The sequence below is a fragment of the Aspergillus ruber genome (genome assembly GCF_000600275.1).
Source record: "Aspergillus ruber CBS 135680 unplaced genomic scaffold scaffold00002, whole genome shotgun sequence".
Taxonomy (NCBI): domain Eukaryota; kingdom Fungi; phylum Ascomycota; class Eurotiomycetes; order Eurotiales; family Aspergillaceae; genus Aspergillus; species Aspergillus ruber.
The window spans coordinates 1,199,918-1,214,401 of NW_024467298.1; the positions used below are offsets into that span (position 1 = coordinate 1,199,918).

The 14,484-nt window shown below is 48.4% G+C and overlaps 6 protein-coding genes across 6 annotated transcripts; 5 read left to right on the forward strand and 1 right to left on the reverse strand.

The window, feature by feature from the left end:
• Positions 1-538: 538 nt before the first annotated feature.
• Positions 539-2,302, reverse strand: EURHEDRAFT_447708 (FAD-dependent oxidoreductase; the record flags this gene model as incomplete). Its single annotated transcript, XM_040783686.1, has 6 exons — positions 539-806; positions 858-1,172; positions 1,239-1,362; positions 1,415-1,876; positions 1,938-2,095; positions 2,151-2,302. The coding sequence occupies 6 exons, from the start codon at positions 2,300-2,302 to the stop codon at positions 539-541; spliced, it is 1,479 nt and encodes a 492-aa protein (XP_040642892.1).
• Positions 2,303-2,806: 504 nt separating this feature from the next.
• On the forward strand, positions 2,807-5,298 carry EURHEDRAFT_446506 (uncharacterized protein; the record flags this gene model as incomplete). The annotated part of the gene is made up of 3 exons (XM_040783610.1): positions 2,807-2,896; positions 2,947-3,737; positions 3,795-5,298. 3 exons carry the CDS (start codon positions 2,807-2,809, stop codon positions 5,296-5,298), a joined length of 2,385 nt encoding a protein of 794 aa, XP_040642893.1.
• Positions 5,299-5,997: 699 nt separating this feature from the next.
• On the forward strand, positions 5,998-7,152 carry EURHEDRAFT_492433 (sugar phosphate isomerase/epimerase family protein; the record flags this gene model as incomplete). Its single annotated transcript, XM_040785648.1, has 1 exon — positions 5,998-7,152. One exon carries the CDS (start codon positions 5,998-6,000, stop codon positions 7,150-7,152), a length of 1,155 nt encoding a protein of 384 aa, XP_040642894.1.
• A 772-nt stretch (positions 7,153-7,924) lies between these two features.
• On the forward strand, positions 7,925-8,322 carry EURHEDRAFT_446398 (CVNH domain-containing protein; the record flags this gene model as incomplete). Its single annotated transcript, XM_040783593.1, has 2 exons — positions 7,925-8,066; positions 8,126-8,322. The coding sequence occupies 2 exons, from the start codon at positions 7,925-7,927 to the stop codon at positions 8,320-8,322; spliced, it is 339 nt and encodes a 112-aa protein (XP_040642895.1).
• A 2,084-nt stretch (positions 8,323-10,406) lies between these two features.
• EURHEDRAFT_446686 (LysM peptidoglycan-binding domain-containing protein) lies at positions 10,407-11,108 on the forward strand (the record flags this gene model as incomplete). Its single annotated transcript, XM_040783626.1, has 1 exon — positions 10,407-11,108. One exon carries the CDS (start codon positions 10,407-10,409, stop codon positions 11,106-11,108), a length of 702 nt encoding a protein of 233 aa, XP_040642896.1.
• A 1,032-nt stretch (positions 11,109-12,140) lies between these two features.
• On the forward strand, positions 12,141-14,153 carry EURHEDRAFT_399488 (TolB family protein; the record flags this gene model as incomplete). Its single annotated transcript, XM_040779929.1, has 1 exon — positions 12,141-14,153. One exon carries the CDS (start codon positions 12,141-12,143, stop codon positions 14,151-14,153), a length of 2,013 nt encoding a protein of 670 aa, XP_040642897.1.
• Between the last annotated feature and the right edge of the window lie 331 nt (positions 14,154-14,484).

Here is a 14,484-nt window from a genome sequence, read left to right on the forward strand (position 1 = left end):
GGTGTTCATTTCAGGTTTCGCGGCTCCCATTGTTGACATTTACGTGCCAACATAACGAGCATCTGAGCTGCAGAACAAAATATATATCACTTGAGGAAATTTGCTAATGTGTATCATACATATATAGTAAACTCCGAGCTACGGTCTTAGATTTTATGTTGGTGAGATTACATTTCCATCTTGGTATCTTTAGGTGTCTCACGGATCGGACTTCTTGTCCATTACCATCTTGGACTTGGAAGCTTCATTGGCCTTGGTCATCACCATAGTTTGGCGTTTAGAAGTTACCGACTTGATACTTGTCAGGCCATGAAAGCTGATAAGCAAGATATGAACAGCTAGTCTTCAGAGCTAGTGCGTGTGTAACTGAGTAATTATTATTCCTAGATCCGAACGCCTATCTTCCTTTCGGGGAAAGTATATTCGAGCAAGAGCAAGAATGCTGCTGAGCTCTAATTATAGTGCAAAAGATATGGGCTGCGTGATCACCATGCCCTACTAGACAAGAGCAGGTTTTTTGATATCAATCGAGACTACATCACAGACGCTCCTTGATTGGCTTAGTCTCAGCGTCTCTTGCATCTGGAACTGGAAGACGGGGTAGGGGGAGTCCCAATTCTCGTGCCACCTCTCTTGCTGCCCAAATACCGGTGACAAAAGCGAGCGCAAGACCGCCAGCATATCCCAGGTTGCTGAAACCACCAGCATCGACGCCAGCAACAAGCAAACCCGGTATTATGGTTTTGTTTGCAGTGAGGGCGTGGCCCTGCTTGTCGATATTTATTCCTCCATAGGTGAACGTAATCCTGCAAGTCATCTCAGTATGCATTAATACTAAACAGCGCGAGCTTACATACGATGGCTGCACTTCTATGGCATAAAACGGACCATCGCCCTCCACCAAAGAGGCTGGAGGTAAACCGCCCCGGCCAACAGGGGCGTCGAGCCCTAGTTCATTCTCTCCTTTTTGGCGAATCACTCTATCATATTTCTCAATCGTACTCTTGGCGTTGACGCAGTCCACGCCCCATTGTGCGAGAATTTCGATGAGTTCACCAAGTGTAGATGCAGCTCCGACATTACATCCATGCTCATGAGCCTTTTGGAGGCGGTCGACATCCCCTGCATTTGGAAATAAAGCAGATACACAGTGTTGAAGGCGGGTTTTCTCGCTAAAAACCGGAGAAATAGCTCGTCAGTGTGAAAACCTGACTTCACATAGCTAAGGAGAGACTTACTTAAACAGTAGAAATCCACGTCGATTCTCTTGCTTTGCAAGGTACTGGTTAATTATCTCGTCACCAGTTGTCTCATCCGCGAAACGACGCCCACCCTGATTGAGCAGCAAGCAATACCTACTCTCTATAGACTCGTTAAATTTCTGGCAAACAATTGTACAGGAATAGCTACTCACGATACTGTGCTAGTGGAAGATAGTCCTTGGGTTCCACTTCATCTGATCGGAGAGGAGCAGCCATAAGATGACCATAGTAGGTGTTCATGCCCCTACTTGTCCCTGCTCCTGCTCCGATGGCTAGATTCAACCCATCGCCCACAGAGCCCCTGTTCGAACGCAGGAAAATGTTGTCCCCACCCTGGCCCAGATACTTGGCTGTCAGGCTCGACGAACCCTGGAAACCACCGGTGGCCAAGACAACCGTTTTGGCCTTGATCTCGTAGCATGACGTGGATTGGCCACTGGATTGTACACAACAAACAATGGCGCCATTAATGCGTGAGCCTGGAGCGCAAGGGCTATTCTGGATGAGTTTGACAACTGATGTGTTTGTCCAAATGCCAGAACCGGCCTTGCTTGACTCGATACGCTTGCGATGAAGGCTGTGGAGGTGAGAGATCTGGATCGGGAAGCCAATTCCTGCAGCCTGCATCAGCATTGCAGATAGTCGGGTTGCCAACTGTAAATCATAGCTACGTACCGATTGTCATGATTCCATCGAATCGCTCGGCTGTAGGCACTTGATTTTCGCGCATCCATTGTACTGCCGGGAGGTAATCACTTAGCCATGCACGCTGCAATTCTGGATCTCCATCTGGGACCCAGGACCTCAATTTGTCGTACGTCTGCGGGGCCCAGCTACCGAGTCGTTAGCAAAGGATATGCGAATTTCATGATGAATGTAGACACATACAACATGCCTGCAGAGTAATTGGACGATCCACCCACAGTACCCTGTTTCTCAGCAACTAACACTCTGGCCCCTGATTGTGCTGCGAAAGCGGCACATGCCATACCTGACATCCCTCCCCCGCATACTAACACGTCGACGTCAATGGACTCCATTGTGTGAGTAGCACTTTAGCTTCATATAAATTCAAACGGCTTGAAGGCATATTTTGCAGCTTCAGAGTCTCCAAGCTCCGAAAATAAATATATAGTGAGCTCTTACGTCTCATGGCGAACTACGCAGACAAGCCAAACAATCTTAGGCCCACTCTCGGTATCCGGTGTATAAATTAAATGGCCGGGTGGATCCACCGCCGGCAGCTCATCGTAATCCCTATGAGAGTACGTTGATACATCCGACCACCTCGATATGTCAGTCGGTAAATGCATTTCTGCAATCAACCACCAATACGTAAGGGGACAGCTCATCCACCCAACGCCCGGCTCATTGTGCATTAAGCTGGACTTTGTAACTTGACGTGTCCAAGTATGAACATGACCCCCCGTACCATTGACTGCTCCACACCCCGCCCCCGGAATATCCTGCAACGGGGTGCTCCTCGCGATCAAGCTGACATTGTGGCCGCAAGTCGCTGGCTTCGACGCTTCTTACGCGGGAATATGGCGTCTACAGGTTTCAGAGATGGGAACTCGCCGGGACAGACTCGTACAGCGACCGCGCCCGCATGTGAGGCATGTCGGAAGCTAAAGGTATGCCAAGTCTTTCTCTCCAAGAGAGCGTCACTAACGATACGCGGCAGATGAAATGTACACGAGCTGAGCCGCAAGGTGGCGGAGAAGTTTTGAGAGAGCCATGCGAACGGTGTAAGAAGACAAACCGTGCCTGCAAAATCCCGGACCCCCGACCGTTGGGCAGGAGGCGAGGTGCTCTGGGTCGCTATCGCGGGTTCGAAAAGGCTTACCGAAAACTGAAGTCGGAGGAGAAAAGGGCCAAATTTTCGCGTGGAATAGACGATATCTATGAAGCCGGTCATCTCTCTACTAGCGAGAGGCCGACTTTGGAATCTTTGCTATCATATGAGTCGGCCGACCATTCTCGATTCCCTTCAACCACCGATGACCCTTTTTTAGGACCCCCCGTCAGAACACCTGGGGAAACAGTGACACAGGTGGATCATGAAGAAGATAAATCCCAATTAAACCAGGAACCGATAAGCAACCCTCTCGCACTACTGGCCTATGCATCCGATGCCGCCCAAACATCGGAAGCAAGCCCAGTCTCAACCGACATGTTACCTACTTTGGATAGCAAAGCATCTATGAGGGAGCCGCAGGCCTGTCGCAAGACGGGAGAAAGTGAGGGATACCATCTACTTCACCGACCCGGCTATGTTTCCCTGGGACTTCAGTTAAGCCGAGCGAGTCTCGTGGAGGGACTGGATACTTTGCTAGCACCAGTCGATTGTGAATACCAGTCACTTGATTATTTCAAGGAGGGTAAGCGGGCGCGTCAACGTGATGTCGGTCCAGATTTAGACCCAGTAGACCTGAAACTTGTCACAATGGAAGAGGCGAACTACTTATTCTCCATGTAGGTATTTGAGCCTGGATCCTTTCTATGGAGGCCACGAGACTCTAATTCTCATAGATATTTTGCCCGGTTACACCCAGTGAATGGGATATTGGACCCAATGCTTCATACACCGGATTTTGTGCGTTCTCGGTCCTCGCTGTTATTCACTTGGATCCTTGCAATCACGTCCCAATTTGACCATGCCTCAGCACCAATCGCCGAAAGTCTACGACTCCATGGCGAGATGCTGTCGAGATATGTGCATACATGTGGCTACAAGTCGGTAGAGATCGTTCAAGGATATTATATTTCGCTTCTCTCCAACACTCCAGCAAAAAATTTGGCCGAAGAGCGTTCCTGGTTATACACAATGTATGCGTTTGGTGTGGCCACAGAGTTAGGGTTGGACCAGGAATCCGAGTCACATAGGTACACACGCGTTGCCCAGTCCTTTCGAGGCTCTCATACGCAGCAGTGTCATAACATGCCATCTTTTAATTCAGGCTCGACTGAGGCATCCCCACGGTCTATACATGGGCCTTCGGCTGACCATACTGCATATGAAGAGCGACTAGCCCGAAATCGCGAAAGAACTTGGCTGAGAATTCTCTTATGGGAGCGAGCAAACAGCGCAGCGTGCGGTCGAATTCACAGCTTTCCAGAGACCAGTCTGACTCGAACTATCGACACATGGTGGTTGCACCCATTAGCTGACATGACAGACAAATATACAAGTGCTTTTATTATCTTTCGCAAGTCATTGGCTTTCCTGCAAGTCGAATTGAAACATCAAGTACAGTTCACGCACTCTAACCCTCACTGGGTTCGGGAGCTTGTCGATACCACTCTCCAGAACTGGTGCGATACATGGCTTCCACAGCCCAGAAATAATACCTCAACTCTCGTACCTGAACAACTCTCCATTATCTTTCTTCGCCATGTGTATGTTCATGGACGGCTCTGGACCCTATCATTGCCATTAAGCGGCTCGGTTGCTCGTGCGCAGGACCTGGATACCATTCGACAGGACTGCTTTGAAAATGCTGTCAACTGTTGCGAAACTGCTGTACGAGACTTACAGGCCGTGGGAGAGTTATTGTACTGTATGTTAGCTCCTACATGGGCAATGATATCCTACGCAGCGGTCCTAGCTCTCAAAATATTTCCCGCTCTATACGGGCCTCGCATTGGCATTGAAATAGAGCTTTTTGCCTTGTTAAGCCAGGTAGCTCTGGAATTACAGCGTGCCGGTACTACGCCTTCGCATCGTTTCGGTATCGCAGCACTTCTAGGGCAACATCTCATGATGATCTTACGGGCTAGAGCTGTCAGTTTAAGAGAGCCATCGCACACAAGAGAACGCCAGCTTGACTCATCATACGACCATACGCATAACATTAGTCAGGGGTTGCCTGAATGGCAAGCTCCAACATCACATATAACTCTTCGAAATCCTCTTGTCTCAGGCTGGGACCCGTTTCTGACGCCAGCAGTATCGGACAAAGATGGTTTTGCTGGCGAAGACTTTGCTAACTTTTTCCGAGAAATATTTGGGCCCGGCTTTGGGAATTTCTTCTAAACGAAGCAAGCTGTCCGGTCTGTCGTTTTTACAACACAATCCTGGTATAAGAGGTTGATTAATAGTTCAAGATGTTTCGGATATCTCCAAGGAACCACCATAATTCAATGCGTTCAAGATTCAACTAATTGATACGCTATATTTTGCAATAATTCCTAGGATTGAGACTATAGTAGCTTTCTGGTTTCCGGATACAATATCCCGGACTGGTGAGTTTAATCAGATCATGCTGAAGTGGAGGATATTGATTATATGTTCTATTGGTACAGATGAAAGTAATGGAGAAGTAACTGTTTCTAGCCGTGGTGATTTTTCCCAGAGACACAAATGGTAATTCCTAGGCATGATATGTATAGAGGTAGCCCGAAAAAGAGGCCGGGGGCCAGTTATCTAAGCAGAGCCCGATGTAACTGATTAGAGTAATATCAGAGGATCAAGGGAAGTATGATGCAAATAGTCTGCGGTTGAGAGGTCAGGATTTCCATTGTGAGCAAGAACGTCATATGTCCTTCTGAGGACTCATAAAAAGAAGTATGCGTGGATGCGAGGATCTCGGCGCATGAGACCGGTCAATAAAAATAGTGACCGAGGCATGTCGGGGAAGGGGTAAAGAATCATCCCCGGATGACATATTAGTTAGTGATCGGGCATACAGACCCATCCCGACTCGTATTTTCAGATAATCTCAATTGAATCAGGATGTCTAAACCGTTGCCGCCCACCGTCGCCAACGAGCTTGGTATCGCCACGTTATCTCTCGGCAACTGGAGAGAGCATCGACTACAATCCCGCCTCGAAGCAGCTGCTAAAGCAGGTTATCGATGGATTGACCTTTTTGACGAGTGCTGGGAGAACTATCTTGAAGAACATGGCTTGCCAGGGGACCAAATGTGGGAAGCAACACCAGAAAACTTACAAGTCGCCCGCAAGCTCGGCAACCTGGTGAAGTCCTTGGGAATGCGCATTGCCTGTACACAACCCCTCCGCAAAATCGAGGGCATTAAAGATCCAGTAGAGCGCCGCGCAACGTTAGACTTGGTCGCCAAGCGTTTCCCTTTCATGCGGGCTTTCGACACGGATCTTGTCTTTATGTGCGCTAACATCCGCACCGACAGTGGAGTTACGTCTGATCTCAATACGGTTGCAAAGGACTTAGCCGAGCTTGGTGACATGGCAGCGGCCTTTACAAAGGCAGACGGCGGGCCAATGTTGAAAATTGGCTACGAAGGCCTCTCCTGGGCCGTACGGAACACCTGGTCATCCTCATGGGAGGCAGTGCGATTCGCAAATCGTCCCAACGTCGGCCTAATTGTCGACGCCTTCAACATCCTCGCCGTCGAATTTGCGGACCCTCACAACCCCGACGGACATGGGCGGATATTCCCCACTCTTGGAGAATCCATCGAGGTTCTCACTGCTTCCCTTGCGGCTATGGTCGCGACGGTTCCGGGTGATCGGATTTTCTTTTTCCAATGCGGCGATGCGGAGCTCATGAATCCTGCGACTATTCTTTCGACAGAGCCCGATATACCGGCTCGCCTTCCATGGTCTCGAGGCCATCGTCTCTTTCCACTCGAACAATCTCGGGGTGGCTATATGCCCGTTGAGTTGGTTGCCGCTGCTGTACTTGCAACCGGGTACCAGGGCCCGATTTCATTGGAGGTCTTCAATTACTCATTGAACCAGCCTGGGGAGCACATTCCAGAAGCTCATGCTGCGCGCGGAATGTGTGGACTGCGTAAGCTTATCGCGGTTGCAACGGCGTTGCCCCCTTTCTGGAGCGGTTGGTTAGAAGCTCGGAAAGCTGTAGACATGGTTGTCCAGCGGCTGCGCTCAAATGCTTCGCGATTATAACGTATTTGTAGAAATTGCTAGAGAAATCCATGGAAGAGATTACTCGTAGTTGGTGCCAAATGTGTCATATTCCGTAATAAACTCTTGTGTCCATTGCTACTAGATGGTATATAGCCTCGAGAGATTTGCTTGCAAGTAGTCAATCGCACTTGGATAATTCATCACCAACCTCCCTGCTCCAAATCCCCAACCCGTTCCTTCCGATCTCTCGACCCTTATGGTTCCCTTTTTTTCTCCCCCTCCCTCCCAAACTCCCGTCTTCTCGGATCAATAACCATAAGCATGTCAGCACCGTCAAAAATTTATGCGCTTCCAATTTGCACCCTCACTCATTGTCTATTTGCCAAGGGGCCATAAGTCCAACGGGAGCAGACAGACTCATAGCTAGCATTGGAATTGCAAGGGTGCACTGCCAGAATTTGATCATACTTCACTGTTTTTCGGGTTCTTTGTCATGAGGCTCAGCACAAAAGCGGCAGCGTCCGGGCAAGAAAGTTTGTATAGGCTCATACATTGCTCTTGCTTTACATAATTTCTCCCCATTAAACTTGATTTGGTCCCCGATGTGGAATTTTTTGCACTGACATTGCAAAATTATTGGTGATCTTTGACATAAGCGCCGGTCATAAAGCTAGCTTATTGGATTTATCTCATATCATGATGATGCATTCCTTAACCTACTTGGTTTACGGCAATACAAAGTATATATACGAGCTGTTCAGTATATCAGACTTGGGAGACGTGTTCATACTTGATTAAACAGATCTTAACCATGTCTTTTCAAGATAGCGCTTGCGATATCCATCTGAGCTCCAAGCTCGGAACTACCTCTCTAGTTGCTATTTGCAACAATGATGAAGGATCCGGTCTAGTCAACGAGGTTGAACTCGATCGATTTCTCGGAAACGAAGACGGTAATTCAATCTGTTTTCATTACAATATATGAACAAGAAATAACTATGTCGATTACCAGGTCACTTCAACTGGAACGGCAAAAGATTCACTGAAAGTGCTCGCAACATAGAACTACGCAGAGAAGGGCCATCTCGATTACCGGTTCTTCACGCCAATCTTCAGAACAGTTCGGGGGAATATGTGGCTGATGAGACCTGCCTGGCTGAGCATATCCGTAACATGGATGGCCAGCTTGAAAATATTGGGGCGTTCTGAGTTTTATTATACGAGATCTTCATAGCTTCATAACATGGTCTTAAGTTGGTATTTGGAGCGACAGCACTGGTGGAGAATAAATACATAATGATGACATTTTCGATGCCTCTAGTTAATACGGAGCTTTATTTTGCCACTCAAATAGGGTTAAGTTCATGTGTCATGTCTTCTACGAAACATGGTACAGAATACGATTGCCATAGAATGGGTGTGCTGACCTATGAGGGGTTCTTTTAAATAAAATATCTACCGATAATCATATTTCCTATTGTTGCATTCTACACATCTAACCAACTTCAAATTGTGTTAACGTGACTCACATGCGAATGTCACACTGAAGTGTGAAGCGGAGTCTCTCGGATCGTAGCTCAAAAGGGAAATCGGGAGTCGATTATTCCGGACTAATGAGGTCTATATGGAGAGGACTAGCTTGAGGAAAGATGCATATTGCCTAACGAATGTACATGCGCGTACACAGGTATGTGTGCATTGTGTGTGTGTGTGTGTGTGTGTACTATTTAACGTCGGGGATGGGTCCTCCATCTGAGGTAGTGAGGCTCTGGTCCCGGAGCGGGATATACGACAGGCAGATCGGAACTGCCTGTTCACTAGCTAAATTACCATCTATCATCTAAATACAAGTAGCTTCCCGCGCGGGGGCTGTTTGGGTTTTTGCAGCTGTTAGAAAACAAACTGAGCATCTTGGGGTTTCTTAAGGAGGAAACCGAAGGGAAAAAAAGGGAAAGGGGAGGAAGAACAAAAGGGAAATGGACGGGAAAGAGAAAAAGAAGGAGGAGAGGAGAAAGGAGCCAGAGGTAGGCCTGGAGCTTCCCAGGTTTGATGCCTTCAGCATCCTAATGACTTCTGCAGATGGCTGTATAAAATTGTGATTTTCCCAGCCAATCCGCATGTGCAGTGAATCCGGCCTTTTTGGTGAGGATGTCCACTACTGGTTGTTGGCCCCATGGATGTGCCGCTGATTTGCGACCCTCTCGGCAGAAATAGAAGTGGAAGGGCTCCTTTCTGCGGCCACATGAGCATGTCAGTGAGGCCTCGCCATGTTTAAAGCGCTCATGGTACTCTGCAAAGTCACCGTGGCCACTCCTGGCAGCTAGGAGGCAGCCCAGGGGTGCTCGGGGAAGATATAGCTCTTGTGACGGCCTCGTGCAATATAAATTTATTGGTAGACTTTCTATCGAAATACTAACATGGAGAAGGAAAGAAAGAAGCTGGGCTTGCCAGCGCTGCACTATCTAGTGTGCGAAGGGGTTCCTGCCCCATATCCAAGCAGGCCAAAGTATACAACCATCTTGCGTTGTTGGTGAATGCCCGTACTCCGTGACACCTACTATAGCAGAGCAAGTCCTGGGGGCTTTGAGTAAAAGTCACTAATGGCCAATCTTATAGGCCGTATCTTTTCATTTACCAGTATTGAATCTACTGAGCAGCCGAGGGACTCCTGCCCATTGGACCGACGACCGAGGACCTGTGCTGCTTTGCCCTAGGTTTAGATTTGCTGCACGGCTCTTTGGCTTCAAGAAGCAAATGGCTATACCAACTCGTTCCGTATTACCACTTTTGTGCAAAACCAGAATCTACCTAGATATAGCCTGGTGCAGCCCGAGTAATGTAGCAAATGAGCTCTATAAATAGATAGAATATCCAAGCACACAGGAGGGAGAAATCACAGGAAAAAAGGGAAAAGAAAGAAGCCACATAATGATGGATCAAATTCAATAGGGTAAGCCGCGTGGGGGTGTATTGGAGCACTTTCGTATAACTATATATAACTTGTGATAGCACATATGGTGGTGTATTGTATAAAGAGAGAAAGTGGCAGAATCTCGCACTAAGAAGTGTGATCGTCCCTATGGACCATACTGACGAACTCATACGCAGTCCGACACAAAGTACGTAGTCCCGATTTACAGAGTACGTCCCATGGGTTATTTCTTTCTTTGGTAAAGGATCGCCGTTCACTTTCTTATAAATCTCCCCGTGGAATACCTTTCTTTGGTGCCGTTTGTCCTTAAATCTTACATCCATTCTACATTCATTCTTTCCTTGCAACAATTTTTGCAACAATGAGGGGAATCTGGTTCACTGTTGCGGCTTTCCTTTCTTTGGGAACCTCGAGCTTTGCCGTTGCTGCTGCCTGCAACTCGAGCGCCCTCAACACCACCACCTATCTCTATGATATCACCAAAGAAGGCACCACTGTCTTTGACATTGCGCGTGCCACCAAGCGCGGAGTCTGTGACATTGGCCGCCAGAACTTGATGGCTGATGTCAACATCCCGCCCAATGTTGGTGAATTGTTCCTGATCCCCCCCGAGACCTGCACCCCCGACAACGAATCATGCTTGATCAAGGACGAGGGACGGACCCGTACCTGCATTTACGGCGGTCCTCGCTTGTACTACACCGTCAAGGGCGACACCTACGAAAAGGTTGCAATCCGTCTCAACATCACGACCGACTCTCTTATGGCCGGGGCCACACATGGTGGCGCCAGCGGACCCGCCAATGAAACCTTGTCAGTGGGGCAGTTCCTCAAAATCCCCGAGTGCTCGCCCAGCCAGTGCATTATTCAACCCTATTCCTTCAAGTGGGGTGTGTACAAGGACCTCGCCGAGAAGTACGGTACCACAGTTGGCCAGATCATGATGCTCAGCCCGACATACAACTACAGCAGTCTGGCTTTCTCTTCAGGCGGTACTTTCCCTCCGATTAATCTTCCGATCAACTGTACCGCTTTGTCCAACAACATGACTGTTCTGAGCTAAGCTATTGTGGCTTTGGCGTGGAGGATGGTTGTTTAGACTTGGATTGATCTGAGGCAAGTGTGAATTAGATAGGATCAACAAAGGGGGATTTGCCCTTATTTGCCAGAAGAATTAGTTCCATCATCGGTTTTAATTAAGAAAATCTTACACGAATACGATATGCTGCGACAGAATCGTAAGCACAATAGTCCTGGTATTCATTGGCTGTATCATTCCTAGATTTTATCCTTGAAACGTTGTTCCTGCATTTCAATAAACTATCACCGAGGCGGGGCCCGTCGGGATTACCTTGGCGATCTCTTCAGGGCTGCGAGTCTCTAACTTCTCGGTCCTTTAAACCTAATCGGGACAGCCATGTAAATTATCATTCCATCTCAGGGTGGATACTCTGGCCGGTGCCTGTATTACGGTCCGGATAGTGGTTAGTACTCTGTACGCAATTATCTCCGACTGTACTCCGGAGTATAGTTAGAGTAGATCTTTTAATAACTAATGACAAGGTGTTGCCCCACCGCAGATCTTCTGATATTTTAAGCAATTTGATCCTTCTCCGAGCTTGACGAGCTCTATGAAACATGAATCTACAGCATCCATTTCCTATTTTGGGAGACTGGTATTTGGTCCCGCTCGACGCCGCGATCTCGGTCTTCGGTAGCCCTACTATCTCGCCTCGCTAAACATCCCACTTGAAACTTGCCGATAGCCTGTTGCATAGAGTACGCGTTCGCTGATGCTTTGATTTCTTCATTCAGTCAATATGCTTGCTTCAATTAACCAACTAGTATTATTTTCGCAATTATTCACTAATTGCTGACCAGCCAACGCCGCGTCAGCTTGTCGCAACCGGATTACCATATAAAATTATAGTATGCTTATTGGCCTTTTAGGAGATATAGCAGAATACGGCGTTGCGGACTCTCGCACAAGTAAACACATTTGGTCATCTTCTAGGGATTATAAAGAGTCAAAGAGTAGATGCTCGATTTCACTCTGACAGGAATCCACGCATCTTTTCGGCGCATGATACCCAACATGCGTTTCTTATTTCTTGCCCTTATAGGCCCAGCAGCATGCCTAGCTGCCTGTCCTTATGCCAGGCGGGTAGATACTTCCGCCGGTAACTGTCCCTATGCTAAACGCATGGAGACTAGAGATACCAATTCTGCTCCTATGGTTCGCACCCAGGCAATGCATCCTTCAGAGGATCCTAGTCAGAAGGGCGTCATGTTGATGAACCGAATCAATCCCTCAATATCGCAGCTATACATTGCCGATGCTGATGGCACAAGTGAGCGCCTTCTGCTGGGCAACGAGTCAGTCTTCGAATACCACGCCACTTTCGCTCCGGATGGAAAATCGATCGCTTTCACCACCGAGCGCAACGGCGACGGTAACTCCGATGTCTACATGGTCGATGTCGATGGCAGTAACCTCAGAAAAATTGCTGCTACCCCTGCTGTCGAGGATGCAGTTTCTATTTCTCCCGATGGCAAATACGCCGCCTATGCGTCTACCCGGGACGTCTATACCTCCAATATATGGATTACGGATCTTGAAACGGGTGCCACTCGCAATCTCACAAACCAGACTGGTGTGACCGGTGATCCCAACTCACCGAGTGGATTTTTCTCTCCAACCTGGTCTCCTGATGGGAAAAGTATTGTCTTTTCTTCAGATATCAACACAGGATGGACTGGTCACGACGATGGAATCGGATGGGAACATACCCAAAACCTGTCCCTCTACACCATCACTCCGCGAGGAACGGGGTTCAGGCAGGTATACAGTGAGCCGGCCTTGTCTTTTGGAACACCCAAATTCTCTCCCGACGGCGAGCGGCTTATCTTTTACTCGATGACTTTACAACAAACCTGGAATGCCCGCTCGTCGTACAACGTCAATACCACATCCAACCAGATTGTCTCGGTGGACTTTGCAACTGGCTTGGATCGCATCGAGCACACCAACTCCTCCGGATGCAAGATTTACCCCCAGTATGTCAATAATACCATTGGCTACCTGCTTAAGGGAGGACGCAATGAGGGCATTCACTATACGAATGGCAACAAAATCCTTGGCGGCATGCGCTCGCCTAGCTGGAGCCCCGATGGCAAATATGTTGTCTACGAGAAAACCGGCTGGACCACCCGGCCTCTGCAAAAGAAGATGTACACCTGGGACTCTAAGTGGGAGTACCGCTTCATGGATGTCTTTCCCGATCTCTCAGACCAGGGAATGCTAGTTTTTAACTCGAAACAGACCGGCACGCCAGGCAATTCATCTATCGCGGTGATGCAGCCTAACGAACACGACTTCACCATCCCGTTCGACACATTTGAGAAAGGCTTGACCGACCCTGTCAGCTATGCATCCGTAACTGAAGGTCAATCCGGCTGCTTCCAGCCAAGCTGGTCCCCGGATGGTAAATGGGTTACCTTTGGTTATGGCTATTGGTTCCAGGGTCGGTTATCCAAGCCCGGGTACATCTACCGAGCCAAGTCCGACGGCTCCTATTATCAGGCCCTCACCACCAACACGTCTAGCTCTGGTTCTAACGCTGGCTTCCCTAGTTACTCGCATGACGGCAAGAAGATTGTCTACCGTGTTTACCAGCCGGAGTTTGGGCTGCGCGTGCTTGACCTTGAGACCAACAAAACGGCCACTCTGACCACCGAGCGCGACAATCTCCCTTTCTTCTCACCGGATGGTGAATGGATTCTGTTTACTCGTAACGTGACCCTACCTGAGAGGGGACAGTTTTCGAATTATGAAGTGTGCATCATCCGGCCTGACGGTACAGACTTTACAAAACTTACTTCATCGCCGGCCAATGATGCTCACGCTGTTTGGACTGCGGATGGACGCATTATGTGGTCAAGTGGAATGTGGGGGTTTCAGGCTGAGGCTGCTACTTACGACAATACCTTCCAGCCATATGGACAGATAATGATCATGAATGTTGATGGGTCCAACAAGACGGTTCTCACGAATAGTATGTGGGAGGATTCGATGCCACGCTATGTGCCGAATACCATTCTGAAATAGAATCTGTGATGCGAAGATGATTTGATGTGGAAGATACACAGATGCTCCTTTGTCATTGTGATTTGTGTAGGACTAGGTCGTGGAGATTAAGAAAGAAAAGGCATGGCCGTGACGCAAATTGACACTGGGCTTGATTGCAGACCTTAACAGTAACTTGTAAGCAAGGTTGTGCAGCCTTCTAGCCACCTTTCTCGCAGCCTCATCGGGCTGGCCCTCTTAATCGCATACACTCCGTGCTCGGGGCAAGTAACCAGTTATACTCTTTGTTTGAGAGCCTCAGGCACCATTATGCTTCGCATAACGTATGTCGGGCAGAGACACATCCTTTAGA